Source organism: Myxocyprinus asiaticus, chromosome 11 (genome assembly GCF_019703515.2).
Source record: "Myxocyprinus asiaticus isolate MX2 ecotype Aquarium Trade chromosome 11, UBuf_Myxa_2, whole genome shotgun sequence".
Taxonomy (NCBI): Eukaryota; Metazoa; Chordata; class Actinopteri; order Cypriniformes; family Catostomidae; genus Myxocyprinus; species Myxocyprinus asiaticus.
The window spans coordinates 43,132,285-43,152,500 of NC_059354.1; the positions used below are offsets into that span (position 1 = coordinate 43,132,285).

The following is a 20,216-nucleotide window of genomic DNA, read 5'->3' on the forward strand; positions in this document are numbered from 1 at the left end:
TCCATATAATGGAATAACAGGATTTTCATTTTTGGTTGAACTATCTCTGTATGTGTGTGTGTGTCTGTTTTCAAGTCTGCATTTATTGTTTAGTGTTGCAAAAACTGTAATGCTTAGAAAACTTAGTTAGCACTGGAGGAAAAGATGATAGTGCAGTGCAGTCATATGTCTGTATGAGACAGCTGTATTTGAGAGCAGGGTGAGGAATAAAGCCCCAGACACCTTCTCAGTAGAGCGATATAGTGGGGAGTAAAGGTGTAATCCGAGAGCCCTGAGTTATGCTGTGCGATAACAGTAACATGCCACTGACCAACAGTCACCCTTATACTTTCTCTCAGAAGGGAACTTTAAGGCATGGGTGTTGTAAGGAGGGGACAACGTTGTTCCTGGGACCTGTGGTGGAAACTAATATATGAGGATCTATAACAGGAATTATTTAGTATTTTTAGACAGTTTGACTTGTTTAACTCTGAAACCAATTATTTTCAGACCCCTAAGACAAAAATTAAACAGCATTTTGATATTATGAATGTAGACACCTGCAAGCAACTTTCATACATTAAAGTGCATGTTAATTATGATGTGCCCATTGTGCTGGTAGTTATTTGGGAATTATACTCTCACCACCAACCTCAGGTCAAATTACAGTCGCTCACAACTGATGGTACAAATGCTGATGTCAGATGACACTACATTGACTACAACACTCAATCACTACCCTCTCATTTCAAGCTAACTGTATATAAGTTAGAAACAAATCACTTTGAACACTAATATTACATAAACTGTCTGTATAAAATGTTGAACAAATTCACCAAAAATAATGAAAATTCTGTCCTTATTTGCTCAACCTCATGTTATTCCAAAACAGTTTGACTTTGTTTCTTTTCTGTGGAACACAAGAGAAGATGTTAGCCAGAATGTTAGCTTTAATCACCATTAAAGGAATAGTTCACCCAAAAATGATCTCATAATTTACTCACCCTCATGCTTCTCAGTTGACTTTCTTTCATCTGCTGAACTCAAATGAATATTTTTTTAAAGAATTTCTCAGCTCATTTGGTCCATACAATGCAAGTGATTGGGTGCTCCAAAAATCTCCAAAAATAATTGAAGTCAGCATAAAAGTAATCAATAAGACTCCAGTGGTTAAATCAATGTATTCAGAAGCCATATGATAGGTGTGGGTGAGAAACAGATCACTTTCACATTCTTCTTCTTCTTCTTGTGTTTTTGGTGATCCACATTCTTCATGCATACCGCCTCCTACTGGGCAGGGAGAAGAATTTCAAGCCAAAAAGTATTTAAATATTGATCTGTTTCTCACCCACACCTATCATACCACTTCTGAAAATATGGATTAAACAACTGGAGTAGTATGGATTACTTTTATGATGCCTTTATGTGCTTTTTGCAGCGTCAAAATTTTGCCACCCATTCACTTGCATTGTATAGACCTACAGAGCAGAAATATTCTTCTAAAAATCATAATTTGTGTTCTGCAGAAGAGAGAAAGTCATACACATCTGGGATTGCATGATGCTGAGCAAATGAGAGAATTTTTATTTTTGTGTGAAATATCCCTTTAACATTCATCATAAAGGAAAAAAGATGCAATGAAAGTGAACAGTGACTGAGGGAAACATCCTGCTAACATCTCCTTTTGTGTTCCACAGAAGAGAAAACACACGAGTTTGGGACAACATGAGGGTGAGTAAATAATTCCACTATAATTTTTATCTGGAAAGATAAGACTTTGGGTCAGATATCAATGTCTGTTCACATACATGAGCAGTTACTCATAAGTTCAACTATGAATACAGCTATCATCATTTAAAATGATAGTCATGCAAATTTCTATAAATATAGTGAAATATATCTAAAACAAACATTAACACCAAAGCCTTGGGACTAAAATTGGAAATTTTAAACACACCAACTCATTAAAAATAAATAATTTAATTGTCAAGTGTTGAACTTTTAGTTTCCTTGGAACTGCAACTTTAACTAAAAAGCAGACCAGGGCTTCATTAAAATCATACAATGGGAATTGCATGCATGGTGTAGCAAAAGGAAAAGATCCATAGTTAAGTACACAATTGAAAAAAAGGTAAAATACACATGAAGTTCATACATATTGAATTTGGCTCATGCAGAAACAACATAGTTATTTTAATTTCAGTGTTCATAGTCAAAATTAATAAATATGTGCTGTTATGTTTGTGCTGGCACAGTGCAGGTGTTTAAATAAACATATTTTAAATTAAAATGGGGAAAACATTGTTCAAAACATGTACATTTACTTTAATCACCAAGACCATTAATTTTGTGCTGCGAGTTGGTTAGGACATGTGAAACAGTATCTTGAAAAGTGGGGTCCACGTCCATGTGCTTTTCCTTGTTAATAACTGTGTCCATTATAACAACAGCAGGTAGAGGAGCCACAAGAGGAAACAGAGAGTGCCAAAGCAGGTGTGCCAGTCCAGTATGAGAGTGTCTAAGTCAGGGCTGTTGTTACCTTTGACCTGTAGCATGGAACTGGAGGAAACTGTGGCAGCTGAGTTAGAGGCAGTGACCACATACTGCCCAGAGTCTCTCACTGCAGCACTCTGAATGAACAACGCATGTTTGCCTTCTTTATGGGACAGTTCTACGTGCTGATCATTGGCCAGTTTGTGTCCATTCTTGAACCTGAAGCAAAGAGTGAATTGTCATGTCACACAGTCACACCACAGCAAAAAAAAAAAGCACACATTAATACACACTCAATGGAGGAGAGAAATTAGGAGATATGTTAAAGCTAAAGGTCTAATAGAAGTTAAGAAACAATGAAAAGTTAGCAATGGAAGGTTTGAATTAAAATATTAGTATAAATGGAATTTATTTGTGACAATGGAACAAAATTCAAAATGATGATACTGTACGTTTTAGATTAAAATTAGTGGGGAAAAGGTCAAGTTTCCTCAATAAACCAGATTCATGCGGTAAGACAAAAATGTGTTACTCTATCTTCATTACAATAAATATTTTTTTATAATCAGTATTTTTGTCTTGCTTTCCAAACTTGTTTTCAGAAAATATATCTTGAATTGTGTTTATTTTCTTACCCCATTGGAAAATATTTCCTTTCTTGTTTTAAGCATAATTCTCACAAAATTTAGTAATGCATATGACAAAAAAAAAAAAAAAAGCGAATTTTCAATGGGGTAAGAAAAATGTTAATTCAATACATATTCTCTGGAAAAAAAAAATATTGGTAACACTTCACAATAAGGTTTTAACATACACAATAGCTAACATTAGAAGTTGCATATGTTAATATTAGTTAATACAATATGAACTTAAAAGAACAAATGAAAAATATTAATAGTATTTAGATAAATTGGTTACATTCATTAAAATTAGTTAATGACTTAAGTATCATGAACAATGAACAATATATTTTTTACAGCATTTATTAATCTTTGTTCATTTCATAGCTAGTTCATGTTATAGTTCATAATAGAGCATTAAATAATGTTAACATATACAAATTTTGATTTAAAAAAAATTATTAGTATATGGTGAAATTAACATTAACCATGATTAATAAATGCTGTAAAAGTATTGTTCATTGTTAGTTCATGTTAACTAATGTTGTTAACTAATGTTAACAAATGAAACATTACTGTAAAGTGTATAAATTAACATTAATCAAGAAAATAAATGCTGTAAAAAGGTTATTTTTCATGCTTAGTCCATGATAACTAATGCATTAACTAATGTTAATGAACATAATCTTATTGTAAATATAATTTAGGTTTGCTTATCAAGTAAAATGCCCAGTATTTTGCTTTAAAGAAGTTTAGATCTTTTTACTGGAAAACAAGACAAAATACTGATTAAGAAAATGATCTTATGCAGTGTTAACTGCAAATGCTGTTTCTAAAGCTGCACTGCATGTTTGCTTTGTGATCTATTCCATATTTTGTTTTGTTTTTTAATCTGACTATCAAACAATACTTGGCATGAAATAAGAAATTACCATGTCTTTAGATAAACAGTAATAGAAGAATTTAGATAATTAAAATTCTCCTCTTTATAATGAAGAAATAACGGCCAGTTTTTCCTCCTAAAAGCAAACAGTGTTATAATTTATGGATCAAGTTTGTTATAAGCTACCAACCAGGTTAAAGTAGGCTCAGGGCATCCAGTGACTTCCACCTCCAGGGTCACCGGAGAGCCCTCCATTACTGTGGCATTAGCCAAGGGTCTGGAGAAGTTAGGGCCCGGGCCAGCTGCCAGGTTGCCCATAAACTTTTTGGAAGATGCCCGCTTGATCTCCTCTCGGATGGCTGTGGGCTTGCACACATCTGAGTCCTGCTCTGTGGTTAATGGGGTTGGGGTAGCATGCGTGTTATGGGCCCGAGCACTGGGGCCCTGGCCCTGACTGGAGTCATGCACAGTCTCCTGTATCTCAGTACGACTTTCATGCACTGAGTAAAGGGTTTCACTGCATTCAGTAAGACTGCCTGGTGGTGGGTGGCCAGATTTGCTCTTTAGGATGCTGGAGAGGGTGTTGGACACAAGACTGGGGGCAGGCACTGTTAGGGGACTTTGAACAAAGGAGGAAGACTCTGCTCTGAACCTGGCCCCCAGACCAGTGGTGGGAGAGGGGTAGCTCTCAGCCTGGCTAGATGTCCAGTCCCGCCTCTGGTGTAGGGTGTCCCCATGCTGGGAGTGGGACTGGTGGCTGTGCTGGTTAACACGGAGGCTGTGAGAGCTCGCGCAGTAGCCATCATCCAGGTCATTTTCGGACTGTAAAATGTTGGATTCTGGGGTCTCGGATAATGGAGGCAGGGAGATGTCGTCAGGGGAGGTGCATTCGTATTCGTCATTGGAGAGCGATTCCTCAGTGAGATGGTCTGTGTGGAAGTCACCTTCAGGTACTGGAGCTGCTGGCTCTGGTGTTCCATGTGTCAAAAACTCCTCTACAGAATGATGAGCTGCGGTCTTTAGAAATAAAACCACACGAAAAAATTATAAAGGAATAACAAATCTATTAATCTTGTACTAATTCATATGAATACCATTTTTTTGGTAGTTATACTTTATGAATAATTCCAAGAAAGAGTACCATTTGTGTCCACAACATTTAGACAGATAGGAGCAAAAACAAATTTCACATCTCTGTATAGCTAATTATTTGTTATTATGTTATTTTTAAAAAGTATGCCAAAACTTTGCAATGATAAAATGTTTAGTGGTTTTCCCATGCACACTAGATCAATCACATTTATATATAACTTCAATTAAAAGAGATTTATTACAGAGACACAGTATATTTAAAGGAGTAGTTCTCCCAAAAACAAAAATTCTGTCATCATTTACCCACCCTCATGTTGTTCCAAACTTGTATGACATTCTTTCTTCCAAGAAACACAATAAGATATGTTAGGTAGAATGTTACACCCAGTCACCATTCACTTTCATTGTATGGAAAAAAGATGGAAGAAATTAAGTCATACGGGTTTGGAATGGCATGAGTGTGAGTAAATGATGACAGAATTTTCATTTTTTGTGAACTATCCCTTTAATTATTTTTTATATGTATAGAAAAGTCATATTATTGACCCTTGAATACTAATGACAGGAGGCCATGACCTTGATAACAGGGAAAGCAGTGGCCCTTTTGCTTGTAATGTTCCACCCAGTTAAATGCCCATCACAAAATATCTCAACATCATATTTTATTAATTAAGCTTGAGATGGCACAATGCAATTTATTAGCACTTAAAGTCTTTACTTTAAAAATCACCTTTCCAAAATGGAAAAGGCACCCTTTTCATAGATTCTTGTGTCAACGGAGGCCCACCTTGAAATCTGAGGGTGGATGAGGACTACTAATACCCTGATACTTGTGCTCCGAGTTGGTCTTCTCAGAATACTGTTTCTCTGCACCCTGAAACTGCACTTGGATGTCTGTGATGTGTGATGGATCTCGTGGAGGTGGTGGTGGAGGAGGAGGTGGAGTATCTTGGGAGTCCCTCCTGGCTTGCTGCAGAATGTGACTCCTCCTTTCTCGCTCCGCAGGGGAATGGCTCACATTAACAATGTGGGTGTGAATGAAGGAGATGTGCATCTCTTCTCTTCTTTCTGTAGTAGACTTTTTTGTGATGGTCTCCACCTTGCTGGTCTTGGAATAGGCCTCCTGGGTGCACAGTCTGGTCTCTGATAGCACCTTATGATGCTCTGGAAGAGGTTTGTCATGCAAATCTTGGCTTTGTGTCTTGCGAAGCTGAGGTTTTTTGTTTTCTGGATTCTTGCAAAAAGGTAACTCTTTAGTACAGTGTGGACCTGTCATCTCAGGTGTGTGTCCACTTTCCTTTTGCTCAGGCTGTAAAAAAACATGGAGTTAACTAAATAGATCACACAAAAATACAAAATAAAATTCTCACATCATTAACTCAGCCTCATACCATCCCAGATGTGTGTGACTTTCTTTCTTCTGCTTAACACAAACAAAGATTTTTAGAAGAATATTTCAGCTCTGTTGGTCTTCAAAATGTAAGTGAATGGGTACCAAAATGTTTAAGCTCTAAAAAGCACAAAGGCACCATAAAAGTAATCCATACGACTCTAGTGGTTAAATCCATATATTCAGAAGTGACATGATAGTTGTGGGTGAGAAACAGATCAATATTTATGCCATGTATTAATCTCCCTTCCATTAATCTCTATTAATCACTTTCACATTCTTCTTCTTTTGTTTTGCCACCTACTGGGCAGGGGGTTAGAATTCATAATAAAAAAGGACCTAAATATTGATCTGTTTCTCAGCCAAACCTTCAGTATCATATCAATTCTGAAGTCTTATGGATTACTTTTATTCTGCCTTTATGTGCTTTTTGGAGCTTCAAAATTTTGGTACCCATTCACTTGGACCAACAGAGCTGAAATATTCTTCTAAAAATCTTTGTTTGTGTTCTGCAGCAGAAATAAAGTCAAACACATCTGAGATGGCATGAGGGTAAGTAAATGATGAGAAAATTTAAATTTTCAGGTGAACTATACCTTTAATAAAAGAAAAGTATGTTTATAATAGCAAGTTTTCAAACAATGCTTAATCCTGAATTATTTTTCAAACCTTGGGTTAAAAGGATAGTTAACCCCAAAATTTAAATTAAATTTACTCATCCTCATGTTATTGAAAACCTATATGTCTTTCTTTTGTGGAACACAAAAGGCACAAATATTAGGCAGAATGTTCTGTCTCACTCAGCATTCACCACTGAGAAAAAAAAAAAGAAAAAAAAAAGATGCAATAAAATAGAATGATGATTAAGGCTAACATTCTGCAAAACAACTCTTTTTGTATTCCACAGAAGAACACACATGTAGAAGTTACAGATTACATGTAATCGGTATTACATACTGTAATCAGATTACACAAATTGAGAACTTGTAACTGGATTATATCACATTTTGATAATGTGCATGATAAAATTACTGTTACTATTTTATGGATTACATCGAATGTTCGATTAAATTACCAATCAGCTAACTGCAATAAAGTGTGTAATTTACTGATAATGTTCCTACATTTTAAAAGAGCAGTCTGAGCTAGAGCCTAAAATACGTGTGATAGGTCTAGCCAGATATCACTATATATATTGAAGACAGTGCAATCCCATTCCTCATTTGACCACATACAGAAATAACTTGACTTGAAAAAACTGAGCAATGCAATCTTTGCCTTAAAAAAAATTATATCCGTTGACAAAGACTCCACAAGAAGCACTTCTGTATAAATGTTTTCTATATGTAGATTATATATATATATATGTTTTATATGTTATTTGTTTAATGAAAGAAGTTAAATTCATTTAAAATTAATTATTAGATTTACGTTAAAATATGCACTGGGTAATCCACAGGTATTTAGATTAGATTATCTAAAAAGTGTAATCCAAAATATTACACAAAACTGATTACAATATAAATTGTGTAATTTGTAATCAGTATCACATTACATTTCACAAGTAATCTACCCAACAGAATGGTGGGTTTAGAACAACATGAGGGTGAATAAAAGATGACAGAATTTACATTTTTGGGTGAACCTTTTAACCATGGGTTAAGCAACATTTTACACTAACTTTGAAAGGGGGTTAATTTTGGTGCTAAAGCAATGTGCAGTGTGAATTACTAACCCAGGGTAAAGTATGAATAATGGGAAATATGGATTAAGATCACAAATTTTCTAAACAATTTCAAGTGTGAAAAGGCCATTAAAGTATTAATTATGCTTACAGTATCAATAGTGTCCCATTTGTTGTTTTCTTCAGGTGTCTGAGGATGTTTCAAGGTCTCTAACTGCGGAAACAGTGCAGAATAATTAAATAGTATGTTTACAAAAAAAATGCTCTCATATCAATGTACTAAAAATGATGTTTTCATCCACCTGTAGTTTGGTCTCAAGATCCAGCAGTCCATTTGACAGTTCTTTTATTGATTCCACAATTTCATGGTGTTTGTTGACTGTTTTTTCCATATATTTTTTCCCATCTTCTGCACCTGTATAAAAATTTAAAAAATCCATTACATGCACAACAATTATTATAATTATATGTTTGTTTTTATTATTAACCCTCATGTTCTGCTTCGGATCTGATCAATCCCAAGGCCCCGTTAACACTGAAGTATCAGGTTGATATTTCATGACTTTTCTTAATCATATGAGAATGGATTATAACCAAAATTTTGACTTAATAACATGTATCAAACTAACATATGTCTACACTTCTGCCAATTGCATTGATTAATGTACGTTTTGTTGGGTTAAAAAAACAAAACACATTACTACATACTGCATATTGGATAACAGTCCATAAATAAATAAATAAATAAATAAATAAAAAAGGATGTCCACTTTGTGATACCACAGAGGATTAAAGCTTCAATAATCTTTATCTACTGGGTTTTGACTTGGTCAGAGGTTAACATCTTAAAATAATTTTTTTAAGGGAAAAATAAGAGAATAATATCATTACTATTATTATTTATACTCTGACATAACTGGAGTCTCTGGGATACCATTACATAAAGACATTAAAGTCAATTTCAACAGAATAGGTGGATTAAACTCTCTTTATGGTCATTGAGAGTGTACAGAATAAATTCCTCTATACAATACTTCAGTTCTCACCATGTAATCGCACTGCCAGCTCAGTGATCTGGCTGATTCTCTCCTCTTGCTGTGGGATTGTGGGCCACACAAACTTTTCAAACTGTTTGTAGAGAGAGCTCACTGCTTCCTTAGTCTTACATTGAGAGGAATATTTACCCACACGTACAATTGTGGAGCTTGCCTCGTCACACCAGAACTGATACTGCATTTAAAATGAAAGGTGAGATGAGAGACTATTTTCAGAGACTATTTATAACCATTTTACTGTAATACTGATTTGAAATCATACAGACAAGTGACAGCAAAGAATATTAGTTCTGTTTTATTTTCTCTGCAATGCTATTATTTGAATACAGAATATTTCCAGAAATTTCATGCCAACTTTTCAGAAATTTCACCGGGTTAAATTGGATAGCTAACCCAAAAATGTCAATTATGTCATTATTTACTCAAGTTCATGTTGTTTCAAACCCTTATTAATTATTTTTCTTCTGTGGAACTATAAACAAGATGTTAGGCAGAATGTTAGAGACTGACAGCCTCAGTCCTGTCCCAATTCACCTTATGTCCTCATCTTTTTGCCATAGTGCAAAAGCAAATGAGGACTGAGACTGTCAGTCCTTTGCATTCTGCCTAACATTTCCTTTTGTGTTCCAGGGAAAGAGGGAGAGAGAGAGAGTGAGAGAGAGAGAGAGAGTCATATGGGTTTGGAACAAGATGATTTTTGGAACAAGATTTTTTTGTGAACTAACTCTTCATCATTTAATAATGTAGCTAATTTTGATAAAAGCCTGTAATGGCTCTTTGAATAGTTCATTCCTGGAGCATTCCCACCTCCTCTAAGGCTTGCTGTAGCTTGACATTCATATCCAGGTACTGTTTGTACTCCTCCACAGTCCTGTCAAAGTCGCCCACCTGTCTCTGGAGCTCATTTAAGGCATCCTCAATCTCTCTAAGGCTGTTGCCAATTAAATGCTTCTCACTGCTATTAGATACCTTTAGAGTGAAGACTTGTACCTTCTTCTTTAAAACCTGCAACATGGGGAAATTTGGTTATAAAAGACTATTTTATAAATTGACAACTATAAAAGTGGGAGAGATCTCCTACAGGAATGATTTAGTCTGTATTTAGTACCTGCCGAGTGAAGATTCTAAAATTAAAAGTTTATAAAATAAGAACATGTAGATTCAAACTTGTCATTACCTGTAGCTTTTCTATGTATATCTCAATTTGCTGGATCTGATTTTTCACAGCCTTTAAGTTTCTCGACTTCTCATTTTTCTTCATGTAGTTGAATTTCAAATTGTTGAATTTCTTCTTAAGGTCTTTAAAGGACTCTCTCAACTAAAATAAACCATTCAGTAAAAACATATAATTATTGTTCAAGCAAATCATGCAGAGAAATGTCCCAAAGTTCATAAGAGTACTAAAGGCAAACTTACGTTGAACTTAAAGGGATAGTTCACCCAAAAATGAAAATTCTCCCATCATTTACTCACCCTCATGCCATCCAGATGTGTATGACTTTCTTACTTCTGAAGTACACAAATTAAGATTTTTAGAAGAATATCTCAGCTCAGTAGGTCCATACAATCCAAGTGAATCTCCACCTTTGACCACACGAAGAATGCGAATCGGCAAAAAAAAAAAAAAAAAAAAAAAAAAAGGAGAAGAATGCAGAAGTGAAAGTGGAGTTTTATAGTAAAAAGGACTTAAATATTGATCTGTTTCTCACCCATACCTATCGTATCGGTTCTGAAGATATGGATTTATCCACTTGATTCTTATGGATTACTTTTATGCTGACTGTATGTGATTTTTGGAGATTCAAATTTCTGGTCACTATTCACTTGCATTGTATGGACCTACAGAGCTGAGATATTCTTCTAAAAGTCTTTGTGTGTGTGTGTTCTGCAGAAGAAAGAATGTCAAACACATCTGGGATGGCATGAGGGTGTGTAAATGATGAGAGAATGTTCATTTTTTGGTGAACTATTGCTTTAAGTGAAGTGTCATTTTTGCATCACTATTGTCACCAGTGGGAATTGAAAAAATAATGATTTTTTTCCCAACAAGTTTGCCAAACACCCCCACTGTCTGCCGATGCTCAAACATAATATCATTTTCTTTAAAATGCTGATTATAGTATGTGTAACCAAATATTTTAAAGCTTAAATGTGTATGGATGTAGGAGGATCTCTAGAAGAGAGCAGAGTGGAGTTGTGCTCAGTCTAGGGGGATTATTTTAGAGGGATTAAAAGGTTGGAGCAGTGGATGATTTATAATGCAGATCCATTTCTGTCCAGCCAGTTGGGCTTTTGCAATGGTGTTGAGTCTCCAAATGACAGGCTCAAGTGTCACCAAAAGACAGTTGCAACCCAACATCCGGAGCCAGTTATAGAGCTCTCATAACCGTCTTACTGGATTTTTCCAGCAGAGGGCTGTAAAGGGAGTTTCTGCTGAAGCCCAGATAAAGGGAAGGGCGCAGAGGGAGGTTAAAGGGATATTTCACCCAAAGATTAAAAATCTGTCATCGTTTACTTACCCTCATTTTGTTTCTAACTTGTATGACTTCCTTTCTTCCATGGAACACAAAAGTAGATGCAAGTCTCATCATTCACTTTTACAGCATCTTTTTTCCATTCAATGAAAGTGCACAATGACTATCATTCTGCCTGACATCTCCTTTTGTGTTCCTTGGAAGAAAGAAGATCATATGGGTTTAGAACATGAGGGTAAATGATGAAAGAAATTTCATTTTTGGGTGAGCCATCTCTTTAAGAGAACAAACATCATGAACAACGTCCACATGGCTTAATGGTGACAGTTACCAAATAAACAACGTACTCAAATTGTGCTCAGTAAACATTTACAGTAGTAGCTGTTGGTCAGGGCCTTGTGCTCTAGTATGAGGTGTACTGCAAACCACATCTCACAGCGTAATAAAGCTGTGAGTCAAAGACGGCCATGTTGACTAAATTTAGCTTCATTGTTAAACAGGACAGCAAGTGCCAATGCTGCCTGAATCTGCACTTAAAGGGATAGTCCACCCAAAAATTAAAATTTTGTTATAATTTACTAATCTTCATGTTGCGCTATACCAGTATGACTATATTTCTTCCATTGAACAGAAAAGGAAATGTTAGACAGTATGTTTAGTCTCAGTCACCATTAACTTTCATTGTATCTTTTTTTATATACAGTGAATGTGAATGGTGACTGAGGTTGCCATTCTGCCTAAAATCTCCTTTTGTGTTCCAATGGAAGAAGGAAAGTTGTACGTGTTTGGAACAATGTCACGGTGAGTAAATGATTAGCATTTTTGGGTGAACAATAAGATTTCAGACAGCAGTTTAACTAAATCAACTCATCTAAAAATCGAAACCAGCCGACATGGCTACAGTGGAACCGATATCCACATGGTAGTATATAGTATATATAAGCAGTACACTGTAGCAGTGGAGAGATTTAGTGGTGGGGAGAGAAATTGTGTCACTTTTCCTTGCAGATAAACAGCAGCAACTGTCCAAGCTAAAATGGCATCTTGTTTACTCATGCATATTTATGACTGGGTGGTGGTTATATTGGTTTGACTGACAACATACAGTATGGTGACTCACATGGACATAAAATTAGAAATTATGTTGAGTCATGCCCATTTAACAGGCTTAACTGTAAACCACTTTGTGTTTACATCTAGAATATGCTCATCTGTAAAAAGGAAAGAAATGTATTATATTGTTTCTAATCAAGTTATTTAGGTACATATACATAACCCTCTCAATACCTTTTCATTTACTGACTTCAAAAATCAGCTTTCAAATGTCTATACTCCCTTTCAAATGCTATAGGCAAATTATTCCACGGTGAACTGCCAATGTTAGATAAATGCATAGGCTATGTCACAACCCAAGTATGGATCTTGGATACAGTTATTAAAATTCTCATATAGCCTAGAACATTGAAAGACTGTACTGAGAGTACTGAATGTAAGTACAGCTACTTTTAGAAATTTCATTACTCTATTTAAAGTATTTCAGCAGTAATGAATTGAAATAGCATGGCACCTCTTCTTGACATACAGTAAGTGACTTGGATATCTGCTTAAGAAGTTTTGGATTCTCCATCCACTGGAGAGAAAGACAGAATTTGAGGTTACTGAATACTATGGAGTATCATGGAGTTAACAGGTTAAATGTGATCAACATTTGTTTATTGTATTCTGGTTGTTTTCTTTATGTAATGTTTTACATAACTGATTCCTTTAGATTTAGTCATTATTAGTTCATGCTATCCATCTATTTGGAGGATGTGACACTCACACACATTTAACACAACTCGTAAAACCTTGCAATATGTTATTATGGTTATGTTCATCGTTTCAAAAGGTCTACCTCCTGTGCATGTGCATTCTCATGTAGGGGGAAAAAGTGAGATTATTACCCACAAGAGGGAGACCAAAAGTCCAAAAGTCTGAAACCACATAAAAAAAATCTGGCAAACAAAATGTCATTTTAAAATTAATATTAACAAAGCTTTAGGACTTTAACACAAGTAAAAAATGATGGCTTTAAATGAAAAAGAGAGATTTAAGATGTCTGTCATTAATTGAAGCACACAAAATGCTCTTTGGGACATTCTTGAATCATGCTGGGATAACATGGATCATCAGGTTTTGCACAAATGTGTGGAGTTCTTATCAGCTCGAGTGCATGCTGTCATTAAAGCAAAAGGGGGACATAACAAATCTAAGAAATTCTGAATGTCATGCTAATTCTTCATTTCAACTTTTCACTGAAATTCTACTGCTGATAATACAATTTATAAACTAGAAATAGATAAATGTTAAATAGAAGCATTTTCTCAGACTTTTGGCCCCCACTGTTTGTTTTTATAATGCTGGAGCAAAGATCTCATCCATAGCCTCTCAAAAGTTTAAATATTATAAAAAAAATATTTTGCAGACAATGTGGATTTGCCAATCCAAAAATAAAATAATTATTATGGTCTGTCATTCCCTAATACACTGAAACAAATCTAAATTGCAATCATAAGTAATCATAAATCATAGGATTGCATGAAACTATGCCCTATGTAAGGTACTATGCACTATGCACAGAAACCTGATCTGATTTCCTGTGCCCTGTGAGGCCTGCTGTATAATCCTGGGATTGATTTTTGGATTTGTGGGGGTGGGAGACAGTATGTGAAAAGGGTGGAATCCTTCCTCCTATCTGGAGTGATGAGAGACAAATGGCAGAATCCCTCAATCAACAGGGAGAGACAAACCTTGCAGTCCACAGACTAAATTTAACAAGGACAGATAAGCTATAAATAATTCAAAGAGAGAGAGACAATGAGAGAGAGCTACATAAGCCAGACACAAGTGTTGAATTTGTGGGCAGGAAAATTAGTTAAGGCATCTTAAAGAAGGATGACAGACATCAGGGTTGTATTAAAATCCTACTTCATTTACTGTGGTTAAAGGGATAGTTCACCCAAGAATAAAAAAACTCTCAAGCCATCCCAGGTGTGTATGACTTTTTTTTATTCTGCAGACCACAAATAAAGATTTTTAGAAAAAGATATCAGCTCGGTTGGTCTTCACAATCAAAGTGAATGGTGGCCAAAACTCAGAAGGTCTAAAAATAAGTAAATTAAGGCAGCATAAAAGTAATCCATATGACTCTAGTGGTTTAAACCCATGCCTTCAGAAGCGATATGATTGGTGAGGGTGAGAAACAGATCAATATTTAAGTCCTTTTTTTTTTTACTTTAAATCTCCACCTTTGACAAGCTCCTACCAGTAGGTGGCTGAATGTGAAAGTGAAAGTCACTTCCACACCAGAATTTGGAATTGAAATTTAAAGTGTAGATCTACAGTAAAAAAGGACTTAAATATTGATCTTTATCTCACCCACACCTATCACATCGCTTCAGAAGATATTAATTTAACCACTGGAGTCTTATAAATTACATTTATGTTGCCTTTATGTTCTTTTTGGAACTTCAGAGTTTTGGTCACCATTCACTTGCATTATAAGGACCAACAGAGCTGAGATATTCTCCAAAAAATCTTCCTTTGTATTCAGCAGAAGAAAAAAAGTCATACACATCTTGGATGGCATGAGGGTGAGTAAATGATGAGAGAATTTTCATTTTTGGGTGAACTATCCCTTTAATATCATGGGGAATCGATTTACCTTGAACATTTCAGAAAAGAGGGTTGTACTATGAAAACATACCATAACCTTCAGAACTCAAAATATCATTCATTGAATTAAAAAACAGCTCGTTCTGTACTTTCAAAGTTTTCTGAAATTAGACATAATACATCTGAAAACATAAACACATGACTGTCAACATTTGCATGTCAACGACACAAATCAGTATTCTGAATCCTTTTGAAATTCTGTATTTGGTGTCGCCCTTTTCGCCTCAACTCCACAAGTTTGAGAAAAATCTGATGATCCATGTTATCCCAGCATGACTTCAAATCAATGTTCCAAAGAGCATCTTGTGTGCTTTAATGGAAGTACAGAAATATGACCTTTTGTACAAACTAGTTAACATGGCCAACGTCACAAATTTGCTGATTCGTGACCTAGAAATTGTGCAGAATCTTAAATATTACTTATACATTTTTCAAAATCCTTAAACTGTTTCTTTTTAGGTTTAACTTTTTGATTTTCAAAATGGATTCGGACCTTTGAGCAGTACTGTATACAATTATCCCCTGAATTCAAGACATCACACTGAAAAAAATAACCACAGTTTAGGAGTTTTTAAAATCAGTGTCTTTCCTGAAATGTGTTTAGACCACAGCTGATTAGAGGTGTAACTGCTCCAAACCCTGGACGAAACATACACAATACTCACCTCACTGATCTCTTCCTTATAGATGCAGCAGTGGACGTTGCTCATCAAACTCTCTTCACACTTGTTGGTCTCAGCGACCCAGATAGCACTTCCTCTCTCCAACTTTTCCAGCTTCTCCTGTAGCCGCTGCACTGACAACACCAGCACACGCTTGAAGCATAAAATTTGGAAAGGAAGACATATGATTACAGTATTTGTGGCACTTTCATACAGTTTTCATCAAAGCAGCAAGTTACACAGACATAAACTACAGTATAGTGGGGTAAACTTCTATAGCAGTGAATGGAAGGCCACAGCAAAGATTATTTGTGAATTCCCATTTGTGCCGCAAGCACAATATTACATTTCCATGACTTTCCAAAAGAGTAAAAATTGAGAGAGATTTATTACAGCAGTCAGAGGAGAAAAAAATGCCAAATTGACAGTCACTCCCTCAGCAGCTGTATTTGAAACCCTGTCGCTGTATTGGTGACATATATTTATTTTTTTAAAGAATGCCAGGGTAATATACCAAAGTTTAATGTTATAAATGTGTAATAAATAAATAAATATTAAAAAGAGTTTGCTAGATTTACTCAGCTAAATAAGCTAGAAACATATCAAAGAAAATGGTCAAGAAATTGTTGTCATGATGGATATGCTGTATTTAGCATTAGTTAATTGTAATTTAAAATTGCCCATGGTTAAAGGCCTCATGAAACTGCCTTATGAGCAGTTAATTTTTCTGTGCATTTCCTAAAGAAACAAGAAGTTGGGGCAGGACATATCAGATGGCTCAACCTTTTCTTCCCCCTTTATACCTTTATACTGTATACATATGTTGGCTAGATTAAACAGAATAAAATAAATTATTATTAATATATATGATTAAAATACACAATTAAGACATGATGCTACAATTACATAGGCTATCTAACAAAAACAAAAAAAGATAACTGATGTCACATAGCTCATTTAAGGGTGTGTGAAATCTGCAAATGAGAGACAAATGTCTTGAGTTCAAATTTCAGAGAGTATGCCAGTGGATGTGTATTAGTACAGGGTGCATTTTATTTTGCAATTTGAGTAACTTAACTTGTAATGTACGGTGCTGTTAACATAACACCTATTCCTCCTCAACTTTGGCTTCTAGCATGTAAAGAGACTTTTTCCCCCCTGGGTAGACAGATAGCAGCAGATGTGGGAGGAGAGGGAAATTCAAAGCTAATAGACATGGACTAAAAGTCACAAAAATAACCCGATATGGGTTCATTTCTACGGTAAAAAAATATGTTTCTCGTGCGGGTAAGGAAAGATATGGAAAGGCAGAAAATGCATGGCATGAAATGTTTTGATGATAATGAGAACACGCAATATTGCAATGTAATCAGCCCATTTCCCACCGACTGCTGCACAGTGCTGGTGATGTCTGCACCCAGGGAGAGAGCGAGTTTGTACAGATGCCGCATGTGCCTCTGCCTCTCTTGGTGCTGGGTCAGCTGACTCCTGGCCTGGCTGGTGTCACTGAACACGGTCACTGGTTCTGCCTTTAAAAAGTTATCCAGCTGCAAATATTAATAATAAAAAGTATACCCATTGTTGTTGTAGGCTATAATTACACTACACGACAAAAATAATGTAAACACACACTTCTAATTTACAGGTTTGGCTAGGCCACTTAATAGCATTGGCAGTGACGAAAAATCTCAATAGTAAGATATACAATGAAAAATAATGACAACTTTTTCATTTTGGGTGAAGTATTCCTTTAAGTAATTTGTATTACAGCATGTTGATTCTGATTTTGAATTCCATTACATTATGTGACCTGCTCCATCATTTAAAGTCACTTTGAACCAGAAGCATTGAGTTTTATGCACTAAAGTAAAAATATAATATTTGGTCAACAGTTTGAAGTAAAAACAATTATTATATTGTTAGAAAGCTGAGATAATCCTTTATTATTTTAGTGCATAAAACTCAAAATGTGTTTCTGAGTCAAAGTGGCTCAACATGATGGAGCAGGTCACAAATTAATGCTTTTCAAGTCTTTCTTGAATTCTTTAGCATTCTGATGGAAATGGGATTTTACCTCTTGATAAAGCTGATGGAATTTGACAGCCATGCTGAGAACAGTTTCATACTCTCTGATTTTATCTCTGAAATGCTGATGCAGCTGAAGTAGCTCAGAAACTCTCTCATTCTTCTCTTTGACTGGTATTCCTTTCAAGGCAAGCAGCTCGGATGTCTTAACCAGGAATTCCACCTCTGCATTCAGTTGCTATGGCGTGTTTGAAATTGAGGTTGCTTGTGAAGTTGCTTAAACAGATCAGATCATAAACAGATCAAAAAAGGTTTCCCTTACTAGGAACTGTGGCTTTCCAGAGTTGAAGTTCTCCTGTAGCTTTGACACAGACTGAGGATCTCCCCCCAAATCAACTTTTGATGCTGGAGCAAAGATCTCATCCATTGCTCTTAAGTCATGAAGAACCTGTAGGCAAGTAACAAAAAACCGAGGGCATCAGACAAATGTTGTCTCTTAATAAACTTTTTGTTGTTGGAAGAAATAAGTCCCTTTAAATGGTCTAATTGATAACAATAACATGGAGCAACATTTTTTCTTATATCACATACCATGAAACGTGGTTCACAACCCATTTTTATTCCATATTTTGATGTAATTCTGCGTGTAACAGGACATTCAGTGAAAAGAAATGTAGTGTAGGACTTGATTTAATCATTACAAATTGATTGGAATGTAAAAAAAAAGAAAAAAAGGTGTAACATACCAAAATGGAGCCAGGTGGTTGGAGGGGAGGGGTTGAAAAGTAAGGGGGATTTGTGACATCAGCCAAAAAGTCATTTCAGAGGTCGAGCAAGTTTTTACATTTTGATAAAGTGTAAATTTTTTTTTTTTTGGTGGAATAACTTGCAATGATAATTTGTGCACAATAAGACCAGGAACATGCATTGCAAGTAAATAGGGTCACACACTGAATTTAATGTTTCTCCTGTGTGTCTCAGGAAGTTACCTTTTTGAGTCGATCCTTGAATTTTGTCCACTGCTTCTTCACAGATTTTATCTCACTATAATGAAGTTGCCAAGACGTCCACAAGTCTGAGAGCTCCGATTTTTTCTTGGCCAGAGTCTCCATATGTTTTTCCACAACATGTCCTGCTGCTTTAATATTCAGACTTAGGTTGTCACTGACCTGCAATCAGTATCAATCAACAAAGAAAAATTAGGGTTCAAAAGTGTTTTAAAGCCTCAGTTAAAGGAATATTCAGAGTTCAATACAAGTTAAGCTCAATCGACAGCACTTGTGACATAATGTTGATTACCAAAAAAAAAAAAAAAAAAAAACATTTTTAGACTCATCCATCCTCTTCTTTAAAAAAAAAGCAAAAATCGAGGTTACAGTGAGGCACTTACAATGTAGGTCAAGTCAAATTTATTTGTATAGCACTTTTCACAACAGGCATTGTTTCAAAGCAGCTGTACATGAAATTATGCTATAACAGAAAATGAATGAATATAATGCCAATATTAGTTATTTACTGTATGTTTAGAAATATTAGTGGTTAAAATTAGTAAACTAAGTAAGTGTTGTGGGTCAATGATTAAACGGAATGATTTTGTATGAACTATAAGTTTTAGTGTTATAGTCCTTGAAGTCATCCCGAATTAACTGAAGAAATACACGTAGATGCATTGTCCTTTGATTTTGGCCGATGAAGACTTTTGTTAGTGTTAAATTCATTTTCTATGTAGTTTAAGAGAGTGTTGTCCCTCCTTTGACTAAGTTGATATAGGTATCATTCAGTGAGGAGCATCGCAGTCTGGCTGGAAGCTAATGGCTAATCCACCCTGAGCCCATGCTTTGGACAGTGAAGTGAATGTGGCCAATTTTTGGAGGGTTTAAATGCAGAAATGTGAAGCTTATAATTTTATAAAAGCACTTACATTAATATTCTTCTGTTAAAACTCATGTATTATTTGAGCTGTAAAGTTGTTTCAATTGTCATTTTTACAGTCATTTTAGGGTTTGTTGACATTACATTGTCATGCAACGAAGTTGTAAAATTGGCTATAACTTTACACAGAAAAGGTTAGTAAGTGATTTTATCACACTAAAATCATGTTGACACACATATTGTTCTTGTCTTGTGGCTATACGTTTGTAAAAG

The 20,216-nt window shown here is 35.4% G+C and overlaps 1 protein-coding gene across 2 annotated transcripts in view; it reads right to left on the reverse strand.

Moving 5' to 3' along the window:
* LOC127447902 (coiled-coil domain-containing protein 141-like) overlaps nucleotides 1-20,216 on the reverse strand; it is a 39,225-nt gene that overhangs the window by 724 nt on the left and 18,285 nt on the right. For both annotated transcript variants that reach the window (XM_051710072.1, XM_051710071.1), the window contains exons 13-25: nucleotides 19,061-19,240; nucleotides 18,394-18,519; nucleotides 18,121-18,309; nucleotides 17,432-17,593; nucleotides 16,050-16,199; nucleotides 10,374-10,514; nucleotides 10,004-10,201; nucleotides 9,188-9,371; nucleotides 8,444-8,556; nucleotides 8,293-8,355; nucleotides 5,855-6,376; nucleotides 4,166-4,992; nucleotides 2,519-2,691 (exon numbers count right to left, since the gene is read on the reverse strand). In XM_051710072.1, the coding sequence (XP_051566032.1) occupies nucleotides 2,519-2,691; nucleotides 4,166-4,992; nucleotides 5,855-6,376; nucleotides 8,293-8,355; nucleotides 8,444-8,556; nucleotides 9,188-9,371; nucleotides 10,004-10,201; nucleotides 10,374-10,514; nucleotides 16,050-16,199; nucleotides 17,432-17,593; nucleotides 18,121-18,309; nucleotides 18,394-18,519; nucleotides 19,061-19,240 (3,028 nt within the window). The remainder of the gene's footprint in view (nucleotides 1-2,518; nucleotides 2,692-4,165; nucleotides 4,993-5,854; nucleotides 6,377-8,292; nucleotides 8,356-8,443; nucleotides 8,557-9,187; nucleotides 9,372-10,003; nucleotides 10,202-10,373; nucleotides 10,515-16,049; nucleotides 16,200-17,431; nucleotides 17,594-18,120; nucleotides 18,310-18,393; nucleotides 18,520-19,060; nucleotides 19,241-20,216) is intronic.